This window comes from Lutjanus erythropterus, chromosome 9 (assembly GCF_056507025.1).
Source record: "Lutjanus erythropterus isolate fLutEry1 chromosome 9, fLutEry1.hap2, whole genome shotgun sequence".
Lineage (NCBI taxonomy): Eukaryota > Metazoa > Chordata > Actinopteri > Lutjaniformes > Lutjanidae > Lutjanus > Lutjanus erythropterus.
This window is the reverse complement of record NC_139325.1, coordinates 3617221-3632317: the sequence shown is the minus strand read 5'-3', so window position 1 is coordinate 3632317 and position 15097 is coordinate 3617221. Positions and strand designations below refer to the sequence as shown.

The window sequence follows — 15097 nt, the reverse complement described above, 5'->3', positions numbered from 1 at the left end:
ACCTTTGACAAAATACAAAAATATATACATACGTACATGTAGGACATCTGCATGGGGAACTGCCATGATTTGTTAAATTGGCAGAAAAGTTGCAGTGATTAGGCAAAATTGCAAGGTTGTGCAGAATTCACAGAGATTGATTGAATTTGCATGAACTGCTGCGATCGCAACATCGTTTGCTAGCAAGTGCACTGTGTCCATTTGACAGATCTTACGCAACACAATAGGTTGATTTCATTAACTCCAGAATACATTATGTGCATCCAAGATGAGGACAGAGCACTGATATACTCACTGCTTGGACTCATGGTGGCACACCTCCAGCGTGGGGTCATTGTAAATGAATGGAGCTTCGAGTTCGTTGACTCGGACTCTGTAGATGCGGCACTGTTTGCTGTTAAGCTTGATCCTGTTCAGGTTGACCACTGTAGGGAAAATAGTCAGCTCAACATAGCCCTGAGGGATGCAGAAGAGAAGAAGAAGTTGGTGAAAATGGACTGTAGCTTGAAGGGTCAGTTCACCCCAAAATCAAAAATACAATTTTTTCCTCTGACCTGTAATGATATTTATACATCAAGATTGTTTTGTTTTGAGTTGCCAAATTTTCTAATATCAATTCTAAAAATTTCTGCTGTCTCCGTCTTTTTTCTACCCTTAAAAGATTTTGATGGTAAAAAAAAAAAAAAAAACTGATGAACAAGGACTAGAGAGAGAACTCAATATTAAGTTATTGTTTAAGCATTAATTTGACTTGACTTGGGTTTGATGCCATGGAGATGATGAGACAGGATGATTTTTAAGCAAAAACACAACTGTTCATTACCTTATTATGTTTCCAGCCTTTTATGCAACCTTAAAACTAGCTAATGTTTGCTAGAAGGTACACCGTATTGACTTGACAGATCCAATTGAACACCAAGGGCTGATTTCATGAACTCCATATTCCACTAATATGTGCATCAAAGATAAGAACAGTGCACTGGTCCAGTTTCTTTCTAATATTAAAAGAAAGCAGTTCCTACATGAAACTGTTCATAACAAAGTCTGGTGCCATCTAGTTCCAATACATAAGAGAGAAGGCAGACATCTCTATGGTTGATATCCAAAACTTGGCAACTCAAACCACAACAAGATGGATATGACAGATTTACACATATAATAATACAGTACACTGAATCATTAGACTGTAATAAAAGTAATTATTTTTAATGCAATTAGCATTTTGCCCTGATTCAATGAGGGTGATGAAAAATCAAGTCAACAAAAAAACACCATTACCAAGCAGGTATCACTTAATGTCTACCATATTGTGAGGAGTGCAATAATTAATATGAATCCCAGGAAAACTAGTGACCACTTCATGGAAGTTAATGGGAATTTGAAGACAGAATAAGGATATGACATTGGTTTAGTATTAGGAGAGCTGTTACATGTATGTATTGTTATACTGTAACTGCTGTACTCACAATGACAGACTTCCTCTGAAAGTTGATATTGTTGATGCACACCACCTGGTGGGTCGTAAAAGCAATGACAAAATAACAACGTCAATATAAGTGGTAAATCTTAGCTATCAACTTAACTAAATACATATGTACAGAAGCCCATTTCAGCAATGGGATGACAAAAAACATCCTGTAGGTTATAATAATTATGGCTGCATATTAACAAGAATTTGGCATTGCAACACCTATCATGATACAGGGGTTACAATTCAATATATTGCAATACTGTAAGCAAGATGATATTGGGTTTTTTTGCAATCTAATTGTAGGAAAACTGCCATAGTATAAAGACACTCTACCGTATACATATAACCTGAGTAAAAAGTTTCCTTTTTATGCAAAAAGACAGACATCAAAACTGCTGTCCAGCAGTCAGGGTTTAGACACAACACAAAATTAACACATATCGATATACAGTGTTTTTGAGAATCAATACAGTATCGCAAAACATTATATTGCGATACTCAAATGCAGATATTTTCTTACACCCCTACAATAATACTGTAATGAGAAACTTTTTCAAAATAATGGTATAGTATCAAAATAATTAGTGAATATTTCAAAACAATGAATAAGTCATTATTTTGAGGACGATTCTCATTATTGTGAAACACTAAGTAATTATTTTGAGATACTAGCACGTTATTTTGACACACTAACTCATTATTTGGAGGGTTTCTCACTTACAGGGTGTTTTTTTCATCACACTGGTCCTAATAATTTTCCACGCATACTCTCTCATTACATAAGCAGACATCTTTCAAACTGTTAGTACTTGAAGTAACGTTACTTTATGCACTCAAGCAAGTCATACTCATTTTAACCTATAGTTAACTTTCCTTTAGCGTTACTACCATCTATGTCAGTACACCATTTGATTAATTTCAAGCTAATAATAACAAATTATACAAAAAATACTTATAATTTAAAAGGGCGCGGACTCTCGAATCCTTTATCCTTCTTCCTGTTCATCCTTGCTTCTTGTTGTTGTGTCCTGTCAGAAGTTTCAACATGCCAAAACACTGCTGCTCCGTGAGGTTTCCTTCTTAGCCCTGTTGTTCAGATGTTCAAGATATAAACTCATGCATTTGTCAGATTTCAAAAAACTCAGTACCGCAACACCAACGAAAACGTTATTTTTTAACAGTAATAACGAGTGTTGGATGCTGCAACCAGCACTGTACTGTACTCTCCGTAACAAGAGCTTTATCTTCGGTTTGTAGCCCCCGGAGGCTGCTGTACAGTGTTTTACTGTACCCACAGTGGATGTGACCATAAATATAAGTCGGCCATGACTATCAGTCGGTATTGTGTACAAAAAACAGGTCCATGTAAAGACTGCTGTAGTTACGGTGCATCAAAACATGCAGGTATATCCTCCCTGTCCGACTGCTCACTGCATTGTGACCGCGGCTTTAGCGTGCTCCGCCATTTTGTTGGTAACCTTTGAACTCCCGCCCAGTGTAAAAATGGCAACAAATATTTTTTTACAACAAAAAAATTGACGGACATTTTTTACCAGATATACTGTACGATGGACGCATACTTGTTTATAAAATGATTGTAAATTAATCACCTTTTAATGTAAGAAAAAAGTAACTTTACATATCTTTTCTGCGTCACATCCGGGGCGTAGACTGTCTGCCTGCCGGGAAGTGCACGAGCTCCGCGGGAACGCGCGCTGGAAAGTGTGCAGTGCAGTGGGCCAGTAGGTTTCTGCCCTTATAAAATAGAAAATATCCGTCCCCCCTCATGAATATATCTGGGAATAATTTGACGTAGCCTTTTTCAAAAAAATTTTTTTAGCTTGTTTGGTTATGTATAAGAACAACACAAGAAAAATGCATTAGAAAGATATTAAACATGTTATAAATACTTGCACCATGCCAACACAGAAGACCTATAACATACATGCATCCACATCAAGATAGTGAGTTTCACTCTTGGTGCATACATAAAATAAAATTTGAATTCTAATTAGTTTAAATACTATACAATAAAAAAAAAGAGACCCAAGAAACATATAAACAACAATAACCGATTTTTCAATTAGAACATAATCAAGTAACCATTTTAGATTTTTAAATTAAGATATTGTTTGTTTAACTGGGAAACATGAAAAAAAAATATAAATAGGCCTATTTTTATATCATGATATTTGTAATTAATGAATCTGAAAACTTTTCACAGACCCCTAGGTGTCCCAAGACCCTGACTGACTGTGTTTTATTACATATGTGTTATTACTTTTGACATTGCTGACATGAATTGTTTTTGTTCCTATATCATTTGTACTGCCATTATATAACAGGCAATCACTGATTGTAAGGCAGGTGCTGTTAAGTTCATTTAATATCTACCAATCAAAGCTATGATAGTTCAAAGTTTTCTTCTACAAACCTATTTAAGCAAGTTTTTTTTTTAGTATCAGTATACTTTATGAATCAAACTTAATAGTTGGTCACTAATTTAATAATCAATTGATTGATCGATCATTGCAGCTCTTAATGCATGTACTGTAATACCAAAAAGTAAAAAGTAACCAGAAACAACCAAATAAAGTACACAAAAACGAAAACAGAAGTAAATTTGGGCAATTGGGCCAGATGGTGGTGCTATAACAACACACTTTAGATTTTGACTGTGATTTCTGAACCATAAGTCTCACAAACACCACTCCTGAATTCTGTGGATCCAGACAAATCTTTCCTTATAAGCCAATATTAGAGAAAAGGCCAATATTTTCACTATTATTACCCAATCTGAATTTAGGTAATAATAGTGAAAATATTGGCCTTTTCTCAGGGCTTTAATTTTGAAATTCTACATCAGACTTCCCTGAAATTGTGTGAGAGCCACTCTGAGGTGGTGTACTATCAGTGGAAACAGGTAGTTTATTTTTAATATTAATCTGAATTTGACTGCGGTCAGGTGAGCCGTCTTTTGTCGTCGCTTGGTCAAGCCAGCCGAACGAACATTTTCAGTGCGCCCGTATTATGAAACTTACGGTTAATGCTCCGCGTCCACTCAGAAAGTCAGGGCTACTTTAACACAGAGCGAGCTAACTATTTTACCGTACAGTAACGACACTTTAGTACATAATCCTAGTCGTAGACAGGAAGTAAACAGACAACAGCTGTTTCTAATTTAGCCTCCCCTTAAAAGGAGTATTAGTCAGCCAGGTGAACGCTGTCTTGCCATTTCCCGACTTCGTTACCGCTGTGAAGGGTGAACTTCAGACTGAGGTATGCTTCGGTATCGCTCTATCTGCATGTTTACTGAATAGGGCAGGGATCCCTAACAGGCGGATCGCGGTCCGAGTCCGGACCAACACGCCGTTCTATACGGACCCGGACCTATAACCAATAAATCATTAAGAGATTTTAAAATTTGACGGGACGCTTCTATTTTAACTGGCGCAACTTTTCTAGTCTTTCCAGCGCTGGTCAGGAAGCGCTACGTGCGTCTTAAGTTGTATTTTAAGGTCTACTTTAAGGTTACGGGCTGTTTCCCACAGTTGGGACAACCTTAAGGGAGACCTTAAAATACAACTTAGGACGCACGTAGCGCTACGAAGGCTCTGGGAAACGGACCGATTGCAGAGAAGCTGCGTGTGGAGGAGACTGTAGTTAATGACGGAGGTTATTACAGCAGTCGAAACTAACGTGATGGTTAATGACATCGACACCAACCAGATGCATTTATACAATTGTATAAGGAGGCCTATACGTAAAACAGGAGAGTCTGTGTTTCTCTGTGAGAAACTTTCAGACCTTCTCACAGCAGAGTGAACAGGTGAGGGAGGAGAGGAGGACAAACCAAACCTGGGTGTCCACACAAATAAAGTCTTTGTGTGAAACACTGCAGAGTGTAACATTGTGCTGTTTACAGACAGTCTGCTGTCATTAGTTTGACAGAGACAGAGAGGGTCGTGTCTAGAAGGGAACCTTAGACCCGCGAAAGATCGCGCAAGTTTGATTATTTTAGTAGAAATAACAAACACATCTCAAACAACAAAACAAATCTCGAGTTACCTTCTAGACACGACCGAAAAAGGTCTCAGCTCCAAAAATAGAAAATCATGTCATGGTGCCAAAGTTAATAAAGTAAATAAAACTATTCACTGAGTCACAGAGAGTCACTGAAACACTGATCACTGACCTGCTGTGATGGAAAAAATACTCACATTATTTATTTAGGTATTTTTACATTGGTATTTTTTTTACTTAATTACAATTTAAATATTTTGCATGTTATTGTTTCCTTTTTTGAAAAATCAAACTTTTTTATTCCTGTTGTTGTGCTTTAATGCTTTTATCTTTATTTTTTGATGACTAAATACAGACCTGCAAACTCATAAGAGGAGAAAAAGGTGTCATGTTGGTAAACCAGTCCCCTGTCCTCTGTCCTCTGTCCCCTGTCCTCTGGGGGTCTGGGAGCGTCTGTCCTGCTCCAGAAGAAAAATGTTGTGATTTTGACATGTGAACAAAACATTCTGGTGACTGTTTCAGTTAAAAGAGTTAGTTCACTCTTCTGTCTGTGGTTTCTGCAGACATTACTACCTTTACTTTTACCTTTGTGCTTGGAAAAAAAGTAAAGTAAAAACAGTAAAAGCAAATCTACATTAAAAGTAAAATTACTGAGTATTTTTACTTTAGTAATTTATAGTTGTTCATTTAATAGACCTGTCTTATTTTCTCTTTTGTATATTACCATTTTTCTTAAATAAAACAAAAGTAATGTAATAGAAAAAGTGCAGAACATGCAATATTTCTTATCTGATTACTTTATTAATCGCCAGAATAATCGATAGATTATGCTTTAATTTTACTGGTTCAACCCACTTGAGATCAAATCGAGCTGTATGTGGCCCCTGAACCAAAATGAGTTTGACACCCCTGATGTAGACGTCCTCTTTGTAATAGGAACGAGGTAACCTGGCGATGACTTCCAGAGAATTTAGCTCCATTCTGTTTGCCCGAGGTAATGCAGCATAGCTCCTAAGAGCCTATTTTGGCCACTGTAGCAATCTGTAGTTAATATTGTGTTTTTTTTTGTTTCTATTAGGAGGAGCCTTGTTGCCACTGTGTTTTTGTCCAATAGTTGTTTAATATATCATTTTCTTAGAATTATTAGTGATTACTTTGCTGTATTTTGCACTTGATTTTGTTTGTTTGTTATTTAGTTTTTTTTCCTTTTTATTTTTTTGTTTGTAAATTTATCTGGTTGTGTATCTTATTTGGTGCTGAACAAGGTTTTTCTTATTTTTATCTCCGTGCTAAACCAACTGCCAAAAAGCTTTGTGTTGCTGGGTCTTGTGCTGGTAGCAGGCTGACTGATTGGGTGGAGGGCTCACTTTTTCCTCCAGTTCCTTCCTCCTTGCATGTACTGCTGTTTCAAATCTGTGCCATTTTTTAATAGTGAGTGTGAGTATTGGTCTTTAGACTGCATGCCATTTTGATGTGCTGTGTTAACCTTGTGTGCCTCTGTCTTGCAGTGCGAGTGGGAGCAGTTATATGACACACTGGTGGTGGTTGTGAAGCACCCTGACCCTCCCCCTCACTTACCCCAACCTGTGGGTTGGCACCCTTCCTTCCCTGCACTGGTAATACGCCCCCTTCCAACCATTTTAGAGTTTAATTTTGTAATAAAGAAATTTCTATTTTTTAAATAAGTCTGCTCCTTTTTAACAGGGACCCAATACAACAAGTAATTGCTTTTGATTTTTGATAAATTATTCCAGATTGAACTTGAAACACACATCTCTGCTCCTCATTTTCATCTAAGAACTGATGTCTGAACCTGTTGAGTGTATATTCTCTGGCTGAAATTCCCAGAGTGGCGTTGTCGGGTTCATGTAGTCTGGGGTTTGGGTCGGACACCCCCCCTCCCCGGTCACATATTGTAGAACAAAACATGAAAATCTCTTAAGTGTGCGTTAGCCACAGAAACTTATATCAGGCATCTAACCAAGAACTAATTCAAAAAACCCATTGACCTCAAGATTGAAGGAACTGGAGGTGCAAAAATTCAAACTCATTCCCGGAGGACTCTTTAAGATTATTACAGATAACTAATGTGTTGATACAGTGATATATTTTTCACAACTATTACAATTAATGACAGCTTTATCAAATTTCATGTTGCAGTTGCTTTTTTAAAGTTTGTGACTTGAAATTATGTGGTAATTATGTCAAATTTAAACAGTGTAAAAACTAATAGTGGTATTAGATGAAGTGTTTTGTTTGTAACAAATACATTTTGGGTGCTGTGAAACGCTTAAAAGTCATTTTGAGATTATGCCACAATCTACATTTGAGAATAAGTTTGGCGATGCCAGGCTAACAAGTTTTGGGATTATGAAAAATATATTGCCGTTATTCAAAATCCAAATTTGTACTGCAACAATTTGACAATCCTTATATATCTTTAATACATATAAAATATATATCAATGTTTGTTTCTGTTAACTCTGAATGTTGTGTCATGTTATTGAGAGGAATGAGAATCATGTCTCTGAACTAAAATTCCTGATGTTAAGCTTGTTGTAATAAATGAGTGCAGCTCTCTCACTATGCTGTTGTGTTGCTGTGAAGGTGCGGTCTCTGCTATGGATCCGGGTGAGGACGGAGAGGAGGGTGTCCCTCTCTCTAAAACCACTCTGTGTGGAGAACATCACAGCCAGACCAAAACTCAGAGGTAAGAAGAGGATCTCTAACTCTCCAATTGTCCTTTGTCCACTCAAATCCCTTCACTGTCATTATTCACACTCAACGTGCTGTGTGTGTTGTGTTAAAGACCAGGGAAACGGCACGCACCAGACTCTCCTGGACCTGCACCTAAATCTGAACCTGAATCCAGCTGTGTGTCCTGCAAAAGTGACTGGTCACATGATCGCAGCATTCATTTTAAAGGTCAACAACCCTCTGCTGCAAAGAGGTATGATGTTAATAATGTTAAACTTCATAAAATTGTGTTTTAACTGTCATTTATCCAGAGAAGTTTTATTAAACCAGCACGCTGATTTTCAGCATTTGTTCTTCACTTAAATTTATTATCTCACATCTGAAGCTGCCCAGTATAACCAGTCTTCAACCCTTCACTTCAGTTTAACATGTTGTTTGATGAGTTGCAGTTATTGTTTTTAACAGGTCTTAGTCCTGTATCAAATGTTAGTTTTTATCATATTTTAATATTTTTTTAAACCTTACTTTTTTGTTTGTTTTTTATATTCAAGTTTTATTTGACTAAAACTCTGGGCATTTTAGTCTTGTGTTAGTCAAACTCTAACTATCTAAGCTATTTTCTACAATTTTAACTGTTGTCTTTTGTAGTTATCACATCATATTAAACATCTTAGTCAACCAGTCTAGTCAAAAACGATAATTTTTCATTTCAGCCAAACTTATTTCACATAAGATTTTACCTTATATGATCTGCAACACAGCCTACGCAATGTAATATTACCGCCTTACTAGATGGCGTAATATAGCATTTTGTTAAAGGAGCATTGTTTAGCAATTGTGCGTCCAAAAACAAGTACCGTGGTCCAAATAGTGAGTTGAGCCATATACTGTATATTAAATCATTATGTGATTGTATGTGGCGCATACAACAAACAAAATGGAACTGCTGCATTGAAAAAAAAACAACAAAACAAAAAAAAAACAGTCCATAATATTTTGTCTCTTTTTTTGTCAATGAAAATAGAGATATTTTGATAGTTTTTATTTTTTTAAACTACATTTGAGTCTCATCTTTTGTTGTTAACAATATTACATGTTAATGTAGTCACCATTAGTATTTAATGATGTCATGCCTCCTCCTTAGTCACTGAGTAAAATATTTCATCAGAGTTTTTGTTAACAAAATCAGCACCAGCTTGTTCATCGCTTCCTTGCGAATAGCTGCAACTTTCTACAGCGCGAAGCCTAAAAAATGAATTTCCATCCTTGGTGTTCTTTGTCTGTCTAACAGGATCTATGAGAAACCAGCCTCTGCTGAATCTGAACCTGGATCTGATCATGAGCTCAGCTGTGTGTCTTTCAAGAGTGACCGCTCAAATAGTCGTGACATTGATTCCAAAGGACAACAACCCACTGCTGCAAAGAGGTAAGCTGTTAAGAGCATTAACATATTACTGATTCATGTTTTAACAGTTAATTATCCAGAGATTTTTTTAAAACCTGTATATTTATTTTCAGCATCATTTGAGGCTAACAGATGTTGGTTGCTAACAAAGGCCTCATAGACATAGAAATATGTCAGTAACAGCTGGATTATAATCAGCTGCTTTAAAACACAGAATTAACCATAATTAGAGAGTTCAAGGAAACACACAGATGGTTTCTTATTGATGCTGCTGACAGATGCACTCAGTTATGTCTGTGTGGACAATCTTGAATTGCTTACAGCATGATAGAGCATAATACAACTTTTTTTTGTTTTTTCACATTTTGCCACTCTGGAGTGCCTTTAAGCAAAGTTGTTTTCAGTGGTGGACAACAGTTCTGCTGGATGGCAGGACAAAACAACAAGCAAATTGTTTGAACCTAGCCAAAGAGGTTATAGGTGAAATCACACCAAGTTTGTTTTATACAGATGGGCTGTGTGTTGCTGTTGACAGTATTTTAAGGGTCATTCAGAGCCTGAGGGACTAAATGAAGCTGGTGAACCAACAACGAAAACTGAAAACAGCACAAAAATGCAGACTGGGTTGTTGACTTACAGCAATACAATCAAAACTGTCATGTCAAGGGAAATCATCTGATTCCCAATGTTGTAATCAATACTTTAGCTCACAAGACCTTTACTTTGTGTTTATCTCAGACAAATATAATATGAGATAATTCTTGATTCCCCTACAGAGTGGACCAGGAGAGCTCTGCCCAGCAGCATCAAACAAGCCTGGACTCAATATTTATGGTAAATATATAATAAGTACTTTTACATCTCTTTTGTTCAAAATAATGAATGCAGCACCTTTGGACCAGTGGGTTGTCAGTCTGTCCAACATGGATCTGATGTTTGGTTCCATGTCATTCCTACAATTTTCTGTTCCAGATGCTGGAGGAGAATATCATCAGATTTGTGAAGGATGAGCTGAAGATGTTCCAGAGGGTCCTGAGTTCAAATAACCCAGAATTCTCAGAGCTTCAGATCATGGATAAGAAAGTGATGGACAGAGAGGACGAAGAGCAGAGGACGAGCAGCAGAGAGGCATTTCTGAAGATCACACAGCACTTTATGAGGAGAATGGGTCAGGAGGAGCTCGCCGACTGTCTGCAGAGAAGTAAGAGGATTCCTCTAAAGATTTAACATGCTGTATAAATGGGACATTTGCTAATGTCTCAAGAGGTGGAGGGAAATATATTTATGTATCCATTCTTTCTTTATAAATCACATATTTATTTATTTATTTATTTTTTGTGTGTTCACTTAGGACATCCTGTTCCAGGTAACCTTAAATCTAACCTTAAGAGGAAGTTCCAGTGTGTGTTTGAGGGGATTGCCAAAGCAGGAAACCCAAGCCTTCTGAATCAGATCTACACAGAGCTCTACATCACAGAGGGAGGGACTGGAGAGGTCAATGATGAACATGAGGTCAGACAGATTGAAATAGCTTCTAGGAAACCAAAGAGACCAGAAGCAACAATCAGACACGAAGACATCTTTAAACCTTTACCTGGAAGAGATAAACCAATCAGAACAGTGATGACAAAGGGAGTGGCTGGCATTGGGAAAACAGTCTTAACACAAAAGTTCACTCTGGACTGGGCTGAAGACAAAAGCAACCAGGACATACAGTTCACATTTCCATTCACTTTCAGAGAGCTGAATGTTGTGAAAGAGAATAAGTTCAGCTTGGTGGGACTTGTCCATCACTTCTTTACTGAAACCAAAGAAGCAGGAATCTGCAGGTTTGAAGAGTTCCAGGTTGTGTTCATCTTTGATGGTCTGGATGAGTGTCGACTTCCTCTGGACTTCCACAACAATGAGATTGTGACTGATATTAAAGAGTCCACCTCAGTGGATGTGCTGCTGACAAACCTCATCAGGGGGAAAATGCTTCCCTCTGCTCGCCTCTGGATAACAACACGACCTGCAGCAGCCAATCAGATCCCTCCTGAGTGTGTTGACGTGTTGACAGAGGTGAGAGGGTTCACTGGGCCACAGAGGGAAGAATACTTCAGGAAGAGATTCAGAGATGAGGAGCAGACCAGTAGGATCATCTCCCACATCAAGACTTCACGAATCCTCCACATCATGTGTCACATCCCAGTCTTCTGCTGGATCACTGCTACAGTTCTGGATGATGTATTGAAGACCAGAGAGGGAGGAGAGCTGCCCAAGACCCTCACCGAGATGTACATCCACTTCCTGGTGGTTCAGTCCAAACTGAAGAATGTTAAATATGACGGAGGATGTGAGACAGATCCACAGTGGAATCCAGAGAACAGGAAGATGATTGTGTCTCTGGGAAAACTGGCCTTTGATCAGCTGCAGAAAGGAAACCTGATCTTCTATGAATCAGACCTGACAGAGTGTGGCATCGATATCAGAGCAGCCTCAGTGTACTCAGGAGTGTTCACACAGATCTGTAAAGAGGAGAGAGGGCTGTACCAGGTCAATGTGTTCTGCTTCGTCCATCTGAGTGTTCAGGAGTTTCTGGCTGCTCTTCATGTCCATTTGACATTCATCAACTCTGGTGTCAATCTTCTGTCAGAAGAACAGTCAACCTGCCAGAAGTCAAAATCAAGAAAAGATGGATTTGCAGCAACACACTTCTACCAGTGTGCTGTGGACAAGGCCTTACAAAGTCCAAATGGACACTTGGACTTGTTCCTCCGCTTTCTGCTGGGACTTTCACTGCAGACCAATCAGACTCTTTTACAAGGCCTGCTGACACAGACAGGAAGCAGTCCAAAAACCAATGAGGTAACAATCGAGTACATCAAGAATAAAATCGAAGAGATGCCCTCTGCAGAGAAAAGCATCAACCTGTTTCACTGTTTGAATGAACTAAATGATCGTTCTCTAGTGGAGCAGATCCAACAGTCCCTGAGATCAGGAAGTCTCTCCACTGATAAACTCTCTCCTGCTCAGTGGTCAACTCTGGTCTTCATTCTGCTGTCATCAGAAAAAGATCTGGACGTGTTTGACCTTAAGAAATTCTCTGCTTCAGAAGAGGCTCTTCTGAGGCTGCTGCCTGTGGTCAAAGCCTCCAAGAAAGCTCTGTAAGTGGAATTTATTCATATTAAAATTCTTTTCTATCTTTCAGCCAGAGGAAAAAAAAAAACATGACTTCTTACTGCTGTGTTTACCGATGTCTCTCCAGACTGAGTGGCTGTAACCTCTCAGAGAGAAGCTCCAAAGCTTTGTCCTCAGTTATCAGCTCTCAGTCCTCCAATCTGAGAGAGCTGGACCTGAGTGACAACAACCTGCAGGATTCAGGAGTGAAACAGCTGTCTGTTGGACTGGAGAGTCCATACTGTGCACTGGAATCTCTCAGGTCAGGATTCATTAATACATTGTGCCAGATTTTTACAAAACTATAATCAATAGCTGAGTTGTTCATTGGGTATTGTGACCTTATGGAACATAAATAGCTATGAACAGAACATAGGTTGGAGGATGTTTGGAATAATATTCCACTCTCTTAATTGCAACCATTAGTTGCTAAATTCCAAAGTTATTAATATGTTTTATCTCCAAGAAGAAGTAGCCAATTTAAATCAACTCCAAGTTCTGTATGTTTATTATGTTTACAAAATGATATCCACAGTCTGTCAGGCTGTCTGATCACAGAGGAAGGCTGTGCTCCTCTGGCCTCAGCTCTGAGCTCCAACCCCTCCCATCTGAGAGAGCTGGACCTGAGATACAATCATCCGGGAGACTCAGGGACAAAGCTGCTTTCTGCTCGATTGGAGGATCCGCAGTGTAGACTGGACATTCTCAGGTAGGAAGAGGCCTGCTTGCAGCCAGAGTCAGTCCGATAGAGGAGGAAGAGCTGGAGACATCTTCTGTCTCTTTGGCTAATAGCTGTAATGAGTGTTAGATGAATAATCCCACATGTAGGAAGCTTTGATTCCTTTTCTCAGAACATAAATCTTCATGATATTTGTGCAGGAGAATATCTCCAGATAGAGACCTGTACCAGGTTGGATACCCGCTGGTTTTATTTTTATTTATAGTGATATCACGTTAATAATATGATAATATAATGTAAATAATCAAGTGCCATTTTAATATATTCTATGTGCTTAAACTGAGTGCGTAGAATATGTTTAAGCATAACATACAGACACACACATACTTCTCACAGTCCATCACATGTAATTGCACTTTTTGTACGCTTTTATACAGTTATGGTTATAGACTCTCTCTCCACTTCTCTGTGCTCATATTATGAGTGTAAATCATTTGCCAAAAAAGAGACAAAATGTACAATAAACAATGAATTTAACTGATCATGATTTAATTTTGCCAGGATGACTATTATGTACAAATCTGATACTGTGAAAGCCCTAATTCTAGCAATGCATCTAGTTATAAAAAGGCATTTTCCCTCCAAAATTTACATTTACATTAGTGGTTAAACCTGTGTTGTGTTGTGTCTGCTAACATGATTTGTTTCTACCACTTTGCATACATGAAATGCAGCCCAGTTTCCTTAGAACTAAGAAATTCCATGGACCATGTGCTTCACATGAAAAAAAAACAAAACAACAGGGATAAAATGTCATCATTAATGGAAAAGAAGATGGAAAATAAAACCCACATAATAATAACAGTAAAATACCAAAAATACCTATATAGAATGCAATATTCAATATAAAAAAAACCTCAAGTGATAATAATAATAGAAAATAAAGTTAAGAATATATTGTGGTACACAATACAACCTGGGTTTCAGGAAAGATTTCATGACCACTGCTATTTGCGCTATCCCTAGAGCCAACCAAACAAACAAACAAACAAAAAACGAAATTCCCGTTCAGTAGACATATTTGTGTGCAGATGCTTTGTTCATGTATCTCAACCAGGTACCTACTTCTCTTCCAGTTGTTTAAAATAGTCTTAATGAATTCCCTCAAAAATATAAGATCATTAATTCAATTCCAACATGGATAATTAAAGGAAAAGAACACTTGATATGTCCCTTGTTAATGTTTGTTGTTGCACCAAAATAGAACCAAAATAAAATAAAATGAGAGCAAAGCCATCTACTGCCTGCTAAGTGTATGAGGAAAGTGGCAGAGGTGAAGAGTAGGAAGAAGCAGACCCGATGCACATATTGTGTATGTTTGTCAGAGCAATGTAATGTCCATATTTGCATGCTGAAAGAGGATGTGCTGGTCTGACCCCCCTTCTACTTTTAGGGTGGAACCTGGTGGAGTCCAGTGGTTGACACCAAGTCTGAAGAAGTGTAAGTGTGTTTTTAATCTCATTCATGAAAACAAAGCAGCACATATTCAACCATCATCAAAATGTGACATTACATCTGCAATGTCATCAAACTGTCAATAAATCAGATGATAAATTCATAACTGCAGCTGTCTTTTTTTTCTCTCCATCAGATTCCTGTGAGC

At 38.0% G+C, this 15097-nt stretch overlaps 2 protein-coding genes and 1 long non-coding RNA gene across 3 annotated transcripts in view; 2 read left to right on the top strand and 1 right to left on the bottom strand.

Annotated features, from left to right (window-relative positions):
* Nucleotides 1–2956, bottom strand: part of taf2 (TAF2 RNA polymerase II, TATA box binding protein (TBP)-associated factor) — a 32816-nt gene extending 29860 nt beyond the window's left edge. Inside the window, exons 1-3 of the mRNA XM_084725958.1 lie at nucleotides 2428–2956; nucleotides 1467–1521; nucleotides 296–456 (exon numbers count right to left, since the gene is read on the bottom strand). Coding sequence (XP_084582084.1) covers nucleotides 296–456; nucleotides 1467–1521; nucleotides 2428–2477 — 266 coding nt within the window. The 5' untranslated portion in view covers nucleotides 2478–2956. The remainder of the gene's footprint in view (nucleotides 1–295; nucleotides 457–1466; nucleotides 1522–2427) is intronic.
* A 1555-nt stretch (nucleotides 2957–4511) lies between these two features.
* LOC146320976 (uncharacterized) lies at nucleotides 4512–7268 on the top strand. Its single transcript, XR_014771378.1, has 3 exons — nucleotides 4512–4750; nucleotides 6431–6488; nucleotides 7003–7268. It is a non-coding gene; the product is annotated as an uncharacterized LOC146320976 (long non-coding RNA).
* An 838-nt stretch (nucleotides 7269–8106) lies between these two features.
* On the top strand, nucleotides 8107–12746 carry LOC146320975 (protein NLRC3-like). Its single transcript, XM_084725962.1, has 6 exons — nucleotides 8107–8204; nucleotides 8304–8444; nucleotides 9483–9617; nucleotides 10373–10430; nucleotides 10569–10797; nucleotides 10948–12746. Exons 1-6 carry the CDS (start codon nucleotides 8116–8118, stop codon nucleotides 12744–12746), a joined length of 2451 nt encoding a protein of 816 aa, XP_084582088.1. The 5' UTR covers nucleotides 8107–8115.
* The last annotated feature ends 2351 nt before the right edge of the window (nucleotides 12747–15097 follow it).